Source organism: Pteropus alecto, unplaced genomic scaffold, assembly GCF_000325575.1.
Source record: "Pteropus alecto unplaced genomic scaffold, ASM32557v1 scaffold103, whole genome shotgun sequence".
NCBI lineage: Eukaryota > Metazoa > Chordata > Mammalia > Chiroptera > Pteropodidae > Pteropus > Pteropus alecto.
This window is the reverse complement of record NW_006436288.1, coordinates 13,973,945-13,990,786: the sequence shown is the minus strand read 5'-3', so window position 1 is coordinate 13,990,786 and position 16,842 is coordinate 13,973,945. Positions and strand designations below refer to the sequence as shown.

The 16,842-nt window shown below is 34.5% G+C and overlaps 1 protein-coding gene across 1 annotated transcript in view; it reads right to left on the bottom strand.

Annotated features, from left to right (window-relative positions):
- Positions 1 to 16,842, bottom strand: part of BICD1 (BICD cargo adaptor 1) — a 172,782-nt gene that overhangs the window by 39,104 nt on the left and 116,836 nt on the right. Inside the window, exons 4-5 of the mRNA XM_025047378.1 lie at positions 6,960 to 7,003; positions 6,713 to 6,787 (exon numbers count right to left, since the gene is read on the bottom strand). Coding sequence (XP_024903146.1) covers positions 6,713 to 6,787; positions 6,960 to 7,003 — 119 coding nt within the window. The remainder of the gene's footprint in view (positions 1 to 6,712; positions 6,788 to 6,959; positions 7,004 to 16,842) is intronic.

The following is a 16,842-nucleotide window of genomic DNA, read 5'->3' as shown; positions in this document are numbered from 1 at the left end:
ACTGCAGCAGAGCCAATGTTCCCATTATTCCAAATTAAATTGGAGTGTGTTTACTTACTTCAGCAGTTCTGTTAAGTCAATCAATCTAAAAGTAAATCATTCTAAAAGAACTATGCTATGTATATTTATCCATTCAAATCTCATGCATTATACACATACGCTCATGAAAACTGAATATTACTCAAACAATCTTATTTTTATCTTTTAACACTTTGTAGAAAACATAGAATGACTTCTGGAGATAGTGTCTGGTATTGTCTTCATCTGCTCCTTAATTCATGTGGGATAAGTGATTGTCTCAAGGTTCCTATGAATCATCTTTTCCTTCCCAGAGCTTAACCCAGAAACAGGCTTACAACCTGAAATTTAAACTTACTAAATACTGCTGAGAACCCTAACACTCCACTTAAAAATAAGCATTTAAACCCCCAAATAGACATATAGTAAATTTGATAGCTTTTAACATAAAAATCGGAGAATACAGAGTTTTAGGGCTAAAAGAACAATTTACAAATCATGTCAATCCGTTCAGTCCAAAATAGGAATTTTAAAAATTAGTAGTTAATCTAATATGACAATTTTATTATTATATAGGTGGCATTATTGTATGTTGAAAATATTCAGGTCTCAATATAAAATACTATCTCATTAAACCTAAGTATATAAGAAATTATAATCGGAGAATTTTTAAAACCCTTTTCTGTCTCTCCATATGGGTAATCACTATTATGAATTAAGAGTTCTTATGTTTATAATGTAAACATGTTTTTTTGATAAGCAAATATTTATATTTTAAAGTATAAATGGATTTATGTTGAATGTCTTTACATCTAGAGAAAGTTATCAATTTGAATTTTTAAACTTTCCTGGATCATATATCTCTGCAAATTCTTCTAAATTCCTAAGAGGCAAGTAAAATTATCATAAGTACATAATAAATATCAATTATTAAAATGTAATTAACATTTATTTGAACTAGCACATTAGGAGACACCTACCTGTAAATTTATAATACAGTAGAGTAATAATTTTATGATCCTTTGTGGTACTTGATATTCTTCATATAATTACCATGTACAGACAGTCCTCACTTGGCAAGGTTCTAATATGCATGAATTTCGGTGACATGCTTTAGTTAAAACACCAGTCCCCCCAAAAATACAGTTCAGATTTCAATGTTCAATATATTAACTGTGAGCAATGTATAAAGTGCAATCTTTGCTGCTTCAATCTATAGAATCACTACATAGTAACATCATGACCAATGACTAATCACAAGAGTTCATTCAGTCTGTCAGTGATTGCTCACTGTGTATTTATTATTCAGTTCACTCACAGACAGCAAAGTATGTAATTGTACTGTCTTCTTGTCTCCCAGTGAGAAACCCACACGATGTTTTACAAAGACAGATAATCCAAAAGGGGAATTGGCAAAGGAATGAGAAAGGAAGAGAGGGAGGAAGGGAGGGAGGACAGCAAAAAAACAAAGTGAAAATGTTGGAAGTGAAATTTGAATTAAACATAAATGGAGTTATAGCATCAACAGTCGCATGAAGGAATGTGAACACTGATGCTGTTTGAAGGACTTTAGACTTTAGATAACGAGGCCAAAGCAACTTGGCAAGGGAGAATGTATTGACATAAAGGAAAAAAGTAGTTGTTACAAAAAGGATGAAAATGTCCTAAAGGAAGTGGTACCGGCACACTAAAGATACTCTCAGAGATAATTTCAGACATTGAAAGTACAAAGGATAAAATATTGGAAGCTGATCCAAATTTAGATAGGAGTATAAAACTTGCCAAAGCATAGAAAAAATTCTCACTCAGTATCATGAGTTATATTATGAGAAGAGGACACGTTCAAACTACTTTTAATATTACCTGTTTTTTTTGGAGGGGGAGTAAATTTTTATTTCAAAGGTAAGTCTGTTTCACAAAGAAAACTTTATGTTTCTATTTTTAGCTTACAGTGTACTAAGTAGTTTTACTACTTTTCATTTCTCTTTACATGTATAACCAACAGTGAGAGTTTTTAATGTTTTGACAAACAATTTTTAAAGCTCATAGAACAGTTATAATTTTCTCCACTAATTATTAAGTTTGTTTTGCATGGTTTCAGCTTGCACAATTATATTTATGGACTCGCAATCATATTTATGGACCCACAATATCATGCAAAGCAAGAATTGCCTGTATAGTATGGTCACATGTATTAGAACTTAAAATATAGTTTTGTAATTTTGAATTATTATTTGGAGGCTCTTAAATTGTGACTTTGATTTCCTGACATAATGCCTTCCCGTATCTACAACAGGAACACAGTTTGTAGCTACAGAAACTAAAATATTCCAAAATAATAGTATTATAGGTTAAAAACAGAACAAAACAAGACAAAACCCCCCAAAAAACCAAACAAACCAAAAATACGAGGCTGCAGCATCAGAAAACTCGAGTCAAAGTTTGGCACCAACATTTACTTAGCTATGTGACTCAGCAAACTTCAGTTTCATAATCTAAAAAGGAGCACAGTAATGCCTGCCTCATAGGGGCATTTTCATGAAAAAGCAAGTTAGTGTTTAATGCTCAAGGTATTATAACATTAGCTGTTGATAACACTGGAGTAACTGTGGCCCAATTTCCATGACCAAAATGATTCTACATGGCAAACACAGCTGTTTTCATAAATTTTTATATGTATATGCAAAAGCAACTCTTTCATTTCAGTGTCAAGATATATTTGAATACAAATCCATTTAGCTTGGTTTCATTAGATATAAAAGGTTATATCTCCATAACTACAGATGAATTGACTTATCCAGACAACTAGGCAATAATTTTAAGTGAAAACCCTAGATAATTATGTAATATAGTATTTGATGAAAAGCCAAGTCATTTCAATTTTTGCTAAAGGAGACGGAAAATCTCAATATTCTATTATTGGTATTATATACAATCTCAATGAAAATAGATTATTTTGAGAGTTTTATTGTTTTTCTTTTTCTCTTGAAAATTAAGTGAATTTGCTCTGAAAAGTCTAAACATCATTTTATTAGTATATATGACAACAACAAACAAAGTTACTTCCAAAACACCCTTTAATAGGAAAAGCCTTAAAATAAAATTAAAATTAAAATTAGACCAGAGCAAAATGTACTCAATGTGTTTCAATCTTGTTTAAGAGGCAAAAGTGTTATGATGAATGAGGTAATGCCTTTAGGCAGTTTTGATCTGTATTCTGCCAATTCAGATTGAATATAAGCATTTTCTAAATCTAAAAGGGTAAATCTATCAATTTCTTCATGATAGTACCGCCAGAATACATCAAATAGAACATTGTCTCTTTTGTGTGTGTATGCTCCGCATACAGTGCTAATTTCCACACTCAATACATTTCTGGTGGAATCACTTGAATACGGAATGGTATCCAAATATTACACACACACACACACACACACACACGTGTATTTCCAGACACTTAAGGTTAGTCTCATCGAAAAAAAATTACTAAATTGTAAAATTTTAAGTGTACTATTTTAGTCTCCATTTATGAAGAACCTATCCAAGAGAGACTTGTTGAGTTAATTATAATTGTCTATAGTGACTAAGAATAGTTGCCTTATTTCTCATTCTACAATCTTCACCTTCTATCTGGAACTGAGAATTTTAGTGTTTATGGTAGAATGATTGTTTTGCCAGAAAACCTAAATACTGAATTTGTTCACTGTTTAGTCCAGTGTAAGTATATAATATATACTATTATTGTTACTATTATATCACATAAAAATTATTTTTAATTTCATAGAATGTTTACCTTTTCAATAAATACATTTATGTATATTGAGAAAACATAGAGTCTTTTGTGAAGAACTAAGAAAAATATATCCAGAATTTGCATATTCACATTAGGACTTCTATAGGAAAAGAAATCAAAGCTGTTTTATAAGCTATTAATCTCCACAGTCTTTATTTTGGTCATTTGACTCTCAATTTGACTTGAAATGACTGGCACGATTCTTGTAATGGTATATATATAGTATCAATATATACAACTATAACTTAGAAATAAATAATTTATTCTTCTCTGCTTGAAGTGAAGTAACTCTGGCAATGCCTATCTGTGCCATGACAAAAGAGAACCGTGGAAAAACTCACCATAGAACTAAAAAACACTAGGTGAAAGGAGTACATTTGGGAGAGTGAGGTGAAAAGAAACTCTCTTGCATTTTCTAATGCACAAGCACAAATGCAAAAGTCAGTCAGCTGGAAAAGACTCAGAAAAAAACCAGAAGGGAAGGGACTCTTTTCAACTTATTCTATCACACCAGTATTACTCTGACACCAAAACAAGAAAAGACATCACAAGGAAACTACAGACCAATATCTCTTATGAATATAATAAATACAAAAATCCTCAACAAAATAGTAGCAAACTGAATCCAAGAACATATAAAAAAGATTCGAAAATTTGGGATTTATCCTGGGAATGCAATGTTTATTTAACATCCAAAAATCAATAAATTTAACACACTGTATTAACAGACTATAAGACAAAAACCACATGATCATCTGAATATATACAGAAAAAGCATTTGACAAAATTCAATACCCCTTCATGACAAAATTCAATACCCCTTCATGAGCAAAACATCTAGAAATAGAAGAGAACTTCCTTAACCTAATACAGGGTATCTATGACACACTCACAGAGAACATACTTAATGATGAATGTATTCCTCCTAAGATCAGGAACAAGACAAAGATAAATACTCCTGCTACTTTTATTCAACATTATACTAGATGTTCTAGCCTGAGCAATAAAGCTACAATCAAAAGGCAAATAACAAGTATTAGTGAGGATGTGGAAAAATCAAAATCCTCATACACTGGTAGTAGAGATGTAAAATGGTGCAGCTGCTTTGGAAAACAGTCTGGTAGTTCCTTAGGTGAAACACAGGATTACCACATGGCCCAGTAATTCCGCTTCTAGGTACATACCCAAGACAATCAAAACATATGTGCACACAAAAACTTGTATATGAATGTTCATAGCAGCATTATTCATGATAGCCAAAAAACCGAAACAACTCAAATGTCCATCACTGATAAATGAATAAACAAAATGTGGTATGTCCGTGCAATGAAATATTATTTGGTAATAAAAAGGAATGAAGTACTAATACATGTTACAACATGGATGAACCTCAATCATGAAATGCTAAGTGAAAAAAAGTCACGCACAAAAGATATCATATTATATAATTCCATTTATAGAAAATGTTTAGAATAGACAAATCTACCAAGAAAGAAGGCAAATTAGTGGTTACCTGGGATAGTGGGTTCTGAGAAATGGGGAGTGGCTGCTAATGGGTATATTGTTTCTTTTTGGGGTGATGAAAATATTCTAAAATTGATTGTGGCGATGGTTGCATAGCTCTGTGAATATACTAAAAACCACTGGATTATACTCTTTAAATAGATGGGTTGTGTGGTATATGAATTATGTCTCCATAAAGCTCTTAAGAAAATCTATAGAGACTCTTCCCTTGATTATTGTGATTCCAGATATTCTTTTTAGGTTTACTGATAGTAGAAAAGTAAGGCTTCTTAGATATGTTTTGCCAATAGAACTTTTACAAAGGTAATCTTTGGCTATAAAGCCCGTAATATTTTAACTACTTAAGTTATCAACTTTGTACTAGGAAAATTATATTTGACACTTTAAGTTTTAAAAAACCAGGAACTGACCAATCTTGTTTTAATTAATTTTACTCCATCAATATTCTGTCTTTGTTAAGAAGAGATAACATTTGATTTATTTGACTCTCTTTCTGTGTAGCAAGTCCACTTACTAGGTTTTTGACTTTGAGTAAATTATATAACATATTTGTGCCTCAGTTTGCCTATCTGTAAAATGAAGATAATAATACTATTTACCACATACAGTTGCTATAATCATCAACCAATTAAGCAAATATATAGAAATAAATTGATTTGAACTCTTACGATCATATAGCGAATTGACCACTTACCATCATCAGAGGAAAAATCAAAATTGTCTTTAATAGAGTAGATCTAAACACAATATGAATAGTTATTCCACATCCAGGAGCATACAACAAGACACATCAATTTCAGCTTTATAGAAACATGACTGTTTTCTCACATTACATGTGAAATTATATATCTATTGTGATACTGAAAAAAAATCCAAAGACTTCTGCTTAGATTGACTCTCTGTGATGTGAAGTTAAACAGAGGCTATTTATCAAAGGCAAAAATTTTGGCACAAGCATAGAGATTTCTTTAAATAGATTAAGAAACTTAGTTTTTACAGACAGGATCTACTTCTTTTCATTCTAATAAAACTGATTAAGGTACTTGACTATCACTGGAAAATGTCAATTATAATCTATTGGAAATAACTGAGTCTTGAGGGCACCAAAAAGCCAAAATAATTTCTCCAACAATATCCTGAAAAATTTCTTAGTAAATAAAGAAAAACATTAATTGAGCTGTTCACTATCAAAGTCTATTGTCAAGTTTATAGAGACTTTTAGGTGAATAAAATGTTTTCTTATATGTATTTTTCATATATATATATTAATTTATATGCATCTGTGTTAGTGAAAATTAGTATAATTGGCTAAATTTAAAATATTTCTGTAATTTATTTCATACCCTAGGAAGGAACACAGTTCAGTAAAATACTCACTTTGATTCGCTCTGGGAAAAAAGCACATCCTAATTTAGATATAGGCTTACCGTCCCTTGCCTTTTCCTCTACTTTCTAGGCTTTATGTATTGACTTTATATAAAGTGAAAGTGGTAATGACGTCATAAACTGATGGCAATTTCCAATACAATAATAATAACATAAACTTTTGTGACTTACACATGGTTTCATATTGACCATCCCATTCAGTCTTCACAACTCTACAAAGGAGGTATGAGATTCTCACCAGGGCTACGACGTAATCATCTGCAGGTTGTATACCATACAACGCTAAGGGGCACCATTAAGTTAAAGTTGTAAATTTTTATATTTATTATTACCACTTCCCAGCAGATGGCAGTATGATATCTTAAAGAAGGGACCTCCTTTTTTTCTAATTTCGTAAAGGCATTGTAGAAACTAGTAATGGGGCTAATTTATTATCTTCCCCCTTATGAATGCATCTCAGATGGAAGCAACTCACTCAACATTCCTGAAACCCAAGGCAGAGACATAGTTTTTTTTTCTTTCGTAACTACACAAAAACTTCATTTCTTTAGTATGACTTTTTCCTTAATTCAAGCTAGCTTTGTTCAGTCTAATAGAACTATGACTCACTTGCTTTCTTCCACAGACTCTTCCACCTTTGCGCATACTCCACCATCTACTTCCTTAATCATTAAGCCCTTAGGACAGTAGGTTCTGGTCAGCATCAAACTCTCTTAAATATAAAGCCCTGCGTCTATCGACCATGACAAAGATACAATAACCAGACCCCAATCTAGAGCAAAGTTTCAGTCAAACTGAAGATAATATCTCGACCTCAATTATGTTTCAGCCCTGGACTCATGAAAGTGGAATGACCCTACTGACCACATCCTCATGAAACCAGACAGAACGACGCCATGGCTGAATCAGCACCTGATTCAATGATCAACTGCCTCCTACCTTAGCCTGACTAATCAGCAGAGCCCAGGACCCCAACTCCCTTAGCTACCATGACTAATGATTTTTTCCTATATAATCTATTCTGTAGAGGCCATTGAGCAGCCAAGTCTTTGAGCACTAGCTCAGCTCACCTGTGTCTCTGGGCTTGGTGCCAATCCCCTAAATAAACCTTTCCTTTCTTAACTCCAAACTCCTATTCCTGTCTCGTTTGGCTTTGATGTGCACAGGCAAACAAATTCCTTTGGTTCAGTAACATTTTTCAGAACCAGATTAAGTAAATACCCATAGATGAAAAAAACATAATTTACTTGCATAGACAGAGCCTTATAAGACAGGAAAAGGCTTTGGACTGGGTATGCTGTTTTCAAAGGGTTTCTTTAATCCTAAGGAAGAGAATCTTAAAAACTGCATATTCCTGGTATAGGGTGTTATATTCCTGGCTGCATCCCTTGACATCTTTACAAACTCAACATTAACTAAGCCCACTGATTTGAAGGCAGCTTTTTCCCAAATTCAGTGCTTTGTATCCTGGCCAAAAGAAATTCTAAGAGAAAAGAGAACTATAAAAATACAAACTCTCATATCCAAAGTATGCTGATATCATAAGCTGAAGTACACAAAATTGAGAGTTGCCTAATAGTACAACAATTGCTATACTAATGACAGCCACACTCTCAAACTCTAAGGTGGCTTTAAATAGAAGTTTTATCATAACTTATTTGGTGGCAATATTAAGACATTCCTAAACTCCCTGAGCAGCAAAACTGTACCTGAGTGATATAAGGCCTTTCACGGTCCTCATTTTTTCTTCTTAGTGTGACTACTCACATATTTTGGTACATAAATGTTCATATTATTCAATAATTCAGTGCTGCACCTGGGAGAGAAGAGTTTGCCACTCCAAAATATGCCTTTTTTAGAATATTGATTATTTTAAGCTGGTTATTTTTAGGAAACAAAACAAGAGCCTCTTACCTCCCACTTACCTGCCTAAAGGAATTCAGATAGAAAAATCAGCTCCAGGAAGAGAGCTACCACCTTAGCAAAGCCTGTTTGTTAGACAACCCTCTGTTTCCCATTATTTGTTTACCACGTATTTGCTCTTCCTCATCTATCTGTGAAATGCCTACTTCCCCTTGGAAATCCCTGACCCTTGCCTCTCTTTCCTTATTCCAGAATGGCATATAAGCCTCAACTGCCCCATTTGTCCTTGGGTCTCATATTCTTATGGAACCTCCATATGTACACATGTAATAAATTTGTTTTTTTTCTCCTGTTAATCTGTCTACGTCAATTTAATCCTTAGGTCAGTCAGAAAAACTAAGAGGGAAAAGAGAGGATATTTCTCCCTCTCCTACACTATCAACCTACTTATATTAGTGTAAACCAAGCAAAAAGACACAGGAAAGTATAATCTATTCAGAACTGGACTTTGCAGTCAGGTAAAAGTCTGTATGTAATTCATTTTCTCCCAGTGGCCATGCCCTCTTATCTTGATTCAAATTAAATATGGTGAAAACATATTCTCTTTTAGCAGCCAAAAGCACCGGGCAGATGAAGTGCAGGATATGTTGACTCCTGATGTACTATTAAAAGTAAATCTCATAATAAATTAACTTCATTGGTTCTATAGCCTATTATTTATTTATGCTAATTTCATTTTTTATTCATCATTTCTGTAGAGGTAGAAATAGCACTGTTTGCTATAAAAATGACTGTCAGAGTCTTAGCCTCTATCAGCTATATGCAAAGAACCTTGAAGATTAAGTCTCAAAATTAATCACCTAATAAGTTTGTTGAACCAGATTCCTGGTTCAGTAGATTTGTGTGGAGCCCAATAATTTGTAGTTCTATGAAGCTCCCAGGTAATGGTGATGGTGATGATACTGTTCCTCAGACAAGATTTCAATTAGCACTGGACTAAGGTACGGAAAGGAGGCAAGACTCTAGAAAGCATTTCACAATGAGACAAGCTTAAATGTGGGATCTTTCACAAGACATTTGATTTGATGATACCAAAAATTTAAGGCCTAGTTTATGTTGGAATAAGAACTCCTTGGTTTCAGATTTATACCTGCACTGTATTTTTAATTATATGGTATCCTGGCTAGTTAGCATATACAAAGTCCTTCATACTTTTTAAAGCTTAAGTATTGCTGTGAAGTGTAACCATTATTCCTGAAGTTATACATACAGTTGCTTGTGATGAAAAAGTTCATTTTCTGTCATTTCACTTGCATATAAAATTTTTGAATTCTTGTATTAGCCAGACATGCATCAAGATGCTTGCTGTCTTTTCTCTCTTCATACATGACTGCAATTTAATTTGTGGCTCTAAGAGATAAATTTCTTAAAGCAATGCAAATGGCATATTTCTCTTCCACATTTCGTGAGAGGATATTTTAAATTCTCCCTGATTTCTTGGAACCCGACGCTTCCTTCTGCCTGGATTCCTCTCTGATCCTTATATTCATGAATATTTCACATTTACTTTCCCTGATTACATTTCCATGTGATTGTCATGGTGCATTGGCTGCATTTCTCGGGGAAGACAGATAGGAAACCCATAGTAAAGGCTTGAGTTTGCAGGCACAGTGCCAGAGATCTTTGTTCTTGCCACTAAGATGGTCTTCTCTCATGGACAGTGATAGGGGAGATGCTGAATGGTGGGCTTTGCAAGAGACCTCTCAGTCTAGGGCTTTGCACCATGGCTCTTGACCCAAAGGGACTAGCAGTTTCAGTCAGGGATCAAAGGGCACCAGGACCTGCCCTGTAGCCTTGAGGATCACATGTGGGTCCCTGTGACCAGAGTTGCTCAACAGCTTTCCAGTCCCCAGCCAGGCCTTGTCTTTCCTGTAGTCTCCCTCCAATGTTACCATTGCTGCCAAGTACCTCCAGCCTGAGAGAAGAAACTCTGATGAACTCATCTGTACTGAGGAGGGAAAAGTTAGCCCCAAATGCCTGAGAGCTTGTGTTTTAAAAATCAGCACAGGAAAAGAACAGTGAGGCTTAACACTTCCTATTAGGCAGTCTAGTGCTGCGATCCCCAACCTTTTTGGCACCAGGGACTGGTGCTCCAATGAGACTCTTAATGCCTGATGATCTGAGAAGGAGCTGAGGAGGTGATGCTAGCACTGGGGAGCAGCTGCAAATACAGATAAAGCTTCACTCGCCTGCTGCTCACCTCCTGCTATGCAGCCCGGTTCCTAACAGGACCCATATCAGTCTGCGGCCCGGAATCAGGGACCTCTGCTCTAGTGGACCCACTCATTTAAAAAAAAAAATCAAAACATTAGTCCACAAAAGTATCTTTAAAAGCACACTGTGTATACACTGTGAAGGTAACACAGAATGGTTTCTTTACAAATTATATATATATATAAATTCAATTTTTAGCAGAGATGAAAAAGGTACCCATTTTAGAATTTCTTTAATGGGGTTCAGTGGTCAAAAGGGTGCACTATTAGCCTAATAAATCAGGGATTTTTTTCTTTTATAATTGTTTATGAGACTATTCATAACCAAGAGAAGATTTTATTATCACTATTACTTACTTTTATTTAATTATTAATAATGAGGAAATGTTAATACCCAGAGAGAAATTAGTTAAAAGATCACGATAAGAACATATTCTCAATGAAATATGTTCAAGAGTAAGATGAAGAAGCAAAGAAACATTTTATGTGCTTAAGGGTAAAATCTGGAAAAACTGTACCAATTATCCAATAACAGTTATACATATATTGTGATCAATGTAATATTCTTTTGAATTATATCAAAAAAGAGCCTGCTCAAACATTTTCTCGATCATGAAAGCCCACAAGTAAAAGAGATTCCTACTCTAAACCAACATGCCTTCTTTGGGGCCTTTCCCAAGGCACCTATCACCTTCCACTTTTCAGTAAATATTTCATGTCCACGACTACACTGTAATCTCCTTAGAAAGAAGAAATCCTTTTTATGCATCTAGGTGTCATCCAATGTTTCTTCATAGTGCTTCCACAGAATTCTACTCAGCAATAAGCATTTTCTGAATAAACTAGTGTGAATAACAATAAATAAACTAGAAAAAGTAATAAAGTCATGATATAAGATACTAATATAAACGTGTTTAGTTGTAATTTATTTTAGTGTTTATATTAGTTTAAACTTGTGTTTAAAAAAAGATCTTAAAATCTAAAAAATAGGGATCATAGACCATTATCATTTTCATATATTTCTATTTCTCCTTATCCCCACCCCTCTTCTTCACATAATCTCAAAGCAAGGGTTTGTCTTGCAAAAGTTAGGATAACAGTTTTCAATATAGGTTTAGTTAGGATATAGGTTTGGCTGATTAAACAGAGCACTAAACAAGAGTGACTTAGTTGAGATAGAAGTTTGTTTCTCTCTCTCATGTGACAGTATGCTCCAAGAGGTCATCCAGAAACTAGGATCCTTCTACCTTATTGCCCTGTCTCCTATTCTGGTCCACAAGGTCCAAGGGTGCTTGCCATTTTAATCATCTTCCAAGAAGTGGGACAAAGTAAGGGGCATACCCTCTCCCTTTAAGGATGTGTCTCAAAGGTTGCCAATATCACTTTTCCTCATATCCCACTGGCCAGTACTAGTTATATAACACCTAGCTGAAAGGGAAGTAAAGACTATAGTCTTTACTCTGGGTAGCCTAGTGTCCAGTTAAAAACTGGGTAATATGTTGGGAGAAGGGAACAATGGACACTGATGGACAACCAGCACTTGCTGCATACGGGGTCAATGGAATTTCACAAGTCTATGATAGAATCACTCAATAAAAGTCAAATTATGGAAACTGCTTGGGATAACGGTGTCTTGTGTCGTGATTTCTTACAGGCCTGCTTATATATTATAAAGTTATCTTCCTCCTGACCTCCTCCTTTTCTTTCCCTGGACAACTCAGGGAACCTGCCTGCCAACCTTTCTTAGTATTTCAACCAATCCTCTGACTGCCCCCAGACTGTGTGATAGCTTACATTTGTAGACATTAATTTAGTTTGCGTCGTAGGTCTTTTTTTCCTTAATCTTTGTTAAACTGAAGGCTTAGACAGTGGTTGTCAAACGTTATGGTGTCTTTCAAACCAAATCCAGCCTACCACCTATTTTTGTCAATTAGTTTTATTGGAAAACAGTCACACTCTTTTGTTCACATATAGTCTATGGCTGCTTTTCACACTACAGCAAAGTGGAGTAGTTGCAAGAGAGACTGTATGGCCTGCAAAATCTAATGTATTTACTATCTTGCCCTTAAAGAAAAAGTTTGCTGATTCCTAGGCTAGACTTGAAGATATAAGTTTAGTTTGCATTGTGGATTTTTTAAATTCTGTGATTTTTAGTTAATTGATGGTAGATTTCCTATAAGACCTGATCTCTATCTTAGCAGCTCCACTCAATCCACTCACTGGTTCAAACTCGTACTATTACCTAGATGTTTTGTGTCTCTCTGCTTAGGCAAAGATTGACACCTGGAAAACTCTCGTTCATCCTTCAAGACTCAAGTCAAGAATCTGATCCTAACTCCAAAGTTTCTGTTGACCCACTCAGGCAAACGAATCACTCCTTTCTGGTGCCATCATTGTAAGTTTGCATCATGTGATTAGAGCCCCAGCAAACTGAATGCACCAAGAAACAGAATGAGAACGCACTTAAAATTTGGTGTTTGATATTTTAAAAATAGCATCAAAGTAGTCACCATGAGAAAAAGCAGTACTTTGTTAGGATTTCTTATAGCAACTTCATAGTTTGTAGCTCTTTTTATTTTTAATTACATGACGGTTGGGAATAGGTAACATAATATTTTCAGAGTTAGGTACTCTAAAGATTTTAATCTGGCCCTGTATTGCCAAACCTAATACAAAGCTTTAATATGCAATTACATGGATGGCTATGAGTTTATTACCTGTCTTTCCTACTAGGATTATAAGCTCTGTGAGCCAGTGACCACTTTTGTCCTTAAAAAAGTATATGGCCTCATAGAAAGATATCCTTAAAATACTGGTTAAATGAAAGCAATCTGAATTGAATATGAATAGGTCTCTTATGATATTATTACCTGATATAGAAATACATCCCTGAAGGAAATTTTTTCATAATAGAATTGTAATTGAATTATTAATTTTAACAAGGGTTCCTAATGCTTAGATAAATATTTGAGTGCTTTAGTTTAATATGTGAGATATTAGGGACATAGAATTTATTATTTCTCCCCTCCTCTCTTCATCACATCTCTAAAAATTGAAACTAATATAATTTCCTGCCCTATATTAAATAATACTGGGGCCAGGCAAATTATCCTGTTCCTATGTTAAACAATACTGGGACCAAGCATAAAAAAACATAGCAACTTATAGGAAATACTTGCTCTTGGAAGATGATACCCAGCTAAAGCAACTTCAAGACTCATGTCAAGACTCTCCCTTTGTTGTACTTCCCAACTCAAAACTATTATGTTATGAACTCAGTCTATACAAACCAGTTTCCCACCATGTTACACCCAGCCCAGATCCTAAAATCCTATGAACATCCTTCCCGAAACTTCCCATTTTGAGACACCACTAAGTTTCCGTCGAGGTAGTCTCTTACGCTAGAGGTCTAATAAACAGCTTTGCTTCATCAATGGGTTTTTTCTGGTGGTCTGTTGGGGAACTGACAGTTGACTTGACTTCTCTTTATGACTTCTGCTTCTTCATACACTTCTTCCAGATAGTGTTTTAAAAAGCATAAAGGTGTAAAATGAATTTATAAGGTTGGACCTGATTTTATTTTGGACATAGAACCAAATCAGCACACAGAGGAATGTGGCTGAAGTTTTTAAAGTCAACTCTTTGATGTTCCCATATATTCCATATTTAGGACATATAAAAATTGGTTTCATTAATTATAATAATCTGAAATTTTAGTTGCCTCTCTAAGTTGAAGAGTGAATGTAAAAGAAACTGAAAAAAATTTATTCATTCTTTAAACAAATATTTATTTAATGCCTTCTACTAGGCTCTCTACTAGGTGTTATATCCCAGTGCGGGGAGACGGAAAATAAACAAACCAATATATAGAAACTATAAAAGGAGTAAGAAGTGATATGTAAACAACAATTATTTAGAAAATAATAAATAGTTAAAAGGAAAATGGAGCTTCAGAAGGAAAATAGTCTTCTAGTTCTTTGAACTCAGCATTTTACAATGCTAGTAGATTTGCTATTTAGAGAAACATGAAACCAAGGTGGAGGAGGGAGTATATTTTGTATAGAGAGCTTCAGGACAAAGTAACATTTAGACCAATCTTGAGATTGAAAGGCAGCCATCATCATTTGATTGAAAAAATCTGTGGCATTTGTACATAAAATATTATGAAAGAGAATTTATGATAGATGCTAACTCCTATAAATAAAGGCCAACAGTGGGGGTGGCGGGGACAAACCAGCATTTTCTTAATTGGGAGAGACTACAGTGTGAAACTACAGTGCACCCATGTGTCAGGGAATAAGCCAGAATGGCCCTTTGTAAGGAAAATTATTTCAAATTAAGCAATTGGACACTTAATTGCGAAAATTACCATATTGCATCTAGAAAATAAAAGAGATGTATACATTTTCCTGTCCATCCCCTCCAAAAAAAAAACTTCTGAGTTAAGCATTTGATTTCTATGTGTCAATTACTGGTGGAAGGGCATGGGTAAAGTGTAAACAGTAATCAGCCAGACTGATAGGACAAATTCCCACAGAAACAGCACCTGGGTTAATGAATACTCACAGGATACCTTGGCAGTCTTTCAAGAATACCTAATACTGGCCTAAATTAACCTCCTGAGTAAATTAGTCTATCACATGCCACGATGGGAGACTACAGTGAGATTTTTTTTCATTCCTGCCTATGCAGAGCGCAGTGAGGACTTTTAGGAATCAGGAGTAATGAATGCTTGAAATACCTGCACTTCAAGTAAAGTTGCTTCAAATCTTCTATATTCTTCACCAGCAACCAAAAAAACAAACCACAAAAAACGTGTTTCTGAGAAGTATATTTTTTAAAGTTTTTTCTAAGTCTAATTTTCTCCACTGTGAGTTCACTGACCCTAGTCAAATCAAGACCTGGAATACCATTGGTACTTAGAACTCTCAGCACACACACTGTGATTCAGTGCTTAAAAGGGAGAGAATGAGGTAAAAATACATGTAGATATCCTGGTAAACCTTTTAATGGTCTGAAACCACCCCCTGCAGTCCTTAAAAGATATCTTGTTCCCCATCTTATTCCTGCTACTCCCCATGAGGGGGAAGTGGCAATGGTCAGAAATCAAATTTTGATCGTATCAATATCTGGATTTTTTTTTTTCTTCTGGATTTTTCCTTTTCTCTCTTAACTCTTACATCTATCAAAACCAATAACAGTTTTGGACAGAGATACCAACTTGAGAAGGGAGTAGAAATAGAAGCATACATTTTGGGCTGTCTCTAAGTTTACTGAGGGCAAGAATCCTACCCTATGCATTTTGTGTCTTTCTAGCTTAGCACAGTGCCTGGCACATAGTGTGTTGAGAAGTTATAATAGCATTTAGACCACAGTAGAAGTTGTGATTGCGGAGGCACCTTGAAAATATCCTGAACATCCAAATCAGCTTTGCTTAACTACTTAAAAGAATTATATTCATAAATAAAGTCTTCTAAAATTAGGCTGAAGAAAGTTATAACTAATAACTATAACAAACTACAACACAAACAAATCAGAAAAACTAAGCAATTAAACAGCCTCACTACCAAAACAATTATTTAACTGTACACATGCAATCTTTTTAGTCAGGTTACAGCTGAAAAAAGAAATCAGGCATTTTCTTTTTCTTACAATTTTGTTCTTATTGATTTATATTTCATAATTGCTTTCTCTGTGTGATATAAAATAAATTTACAGGGAGGAGGGGAGTGACTGCAAGAGAGATCTTAAGCTCGTAGTCAAAACAAGTTTACAGATCCAGGCTTTTAATGAATTGTCAAGTTGATTACAACATATTTGACTTACTCCTGAAAAAAAAATAACATAGAGCTAAAGTATAACTTAAAATTCTTATCCAATGAAGTTTTATTGAAAATTATACTACTTCTAGTTTTGCCTTAAAATTTTTAGCTAAATAAGGAGGTTCGGGAATTTCCAGCAAAAAATTACTGCAGGGAGATTAGG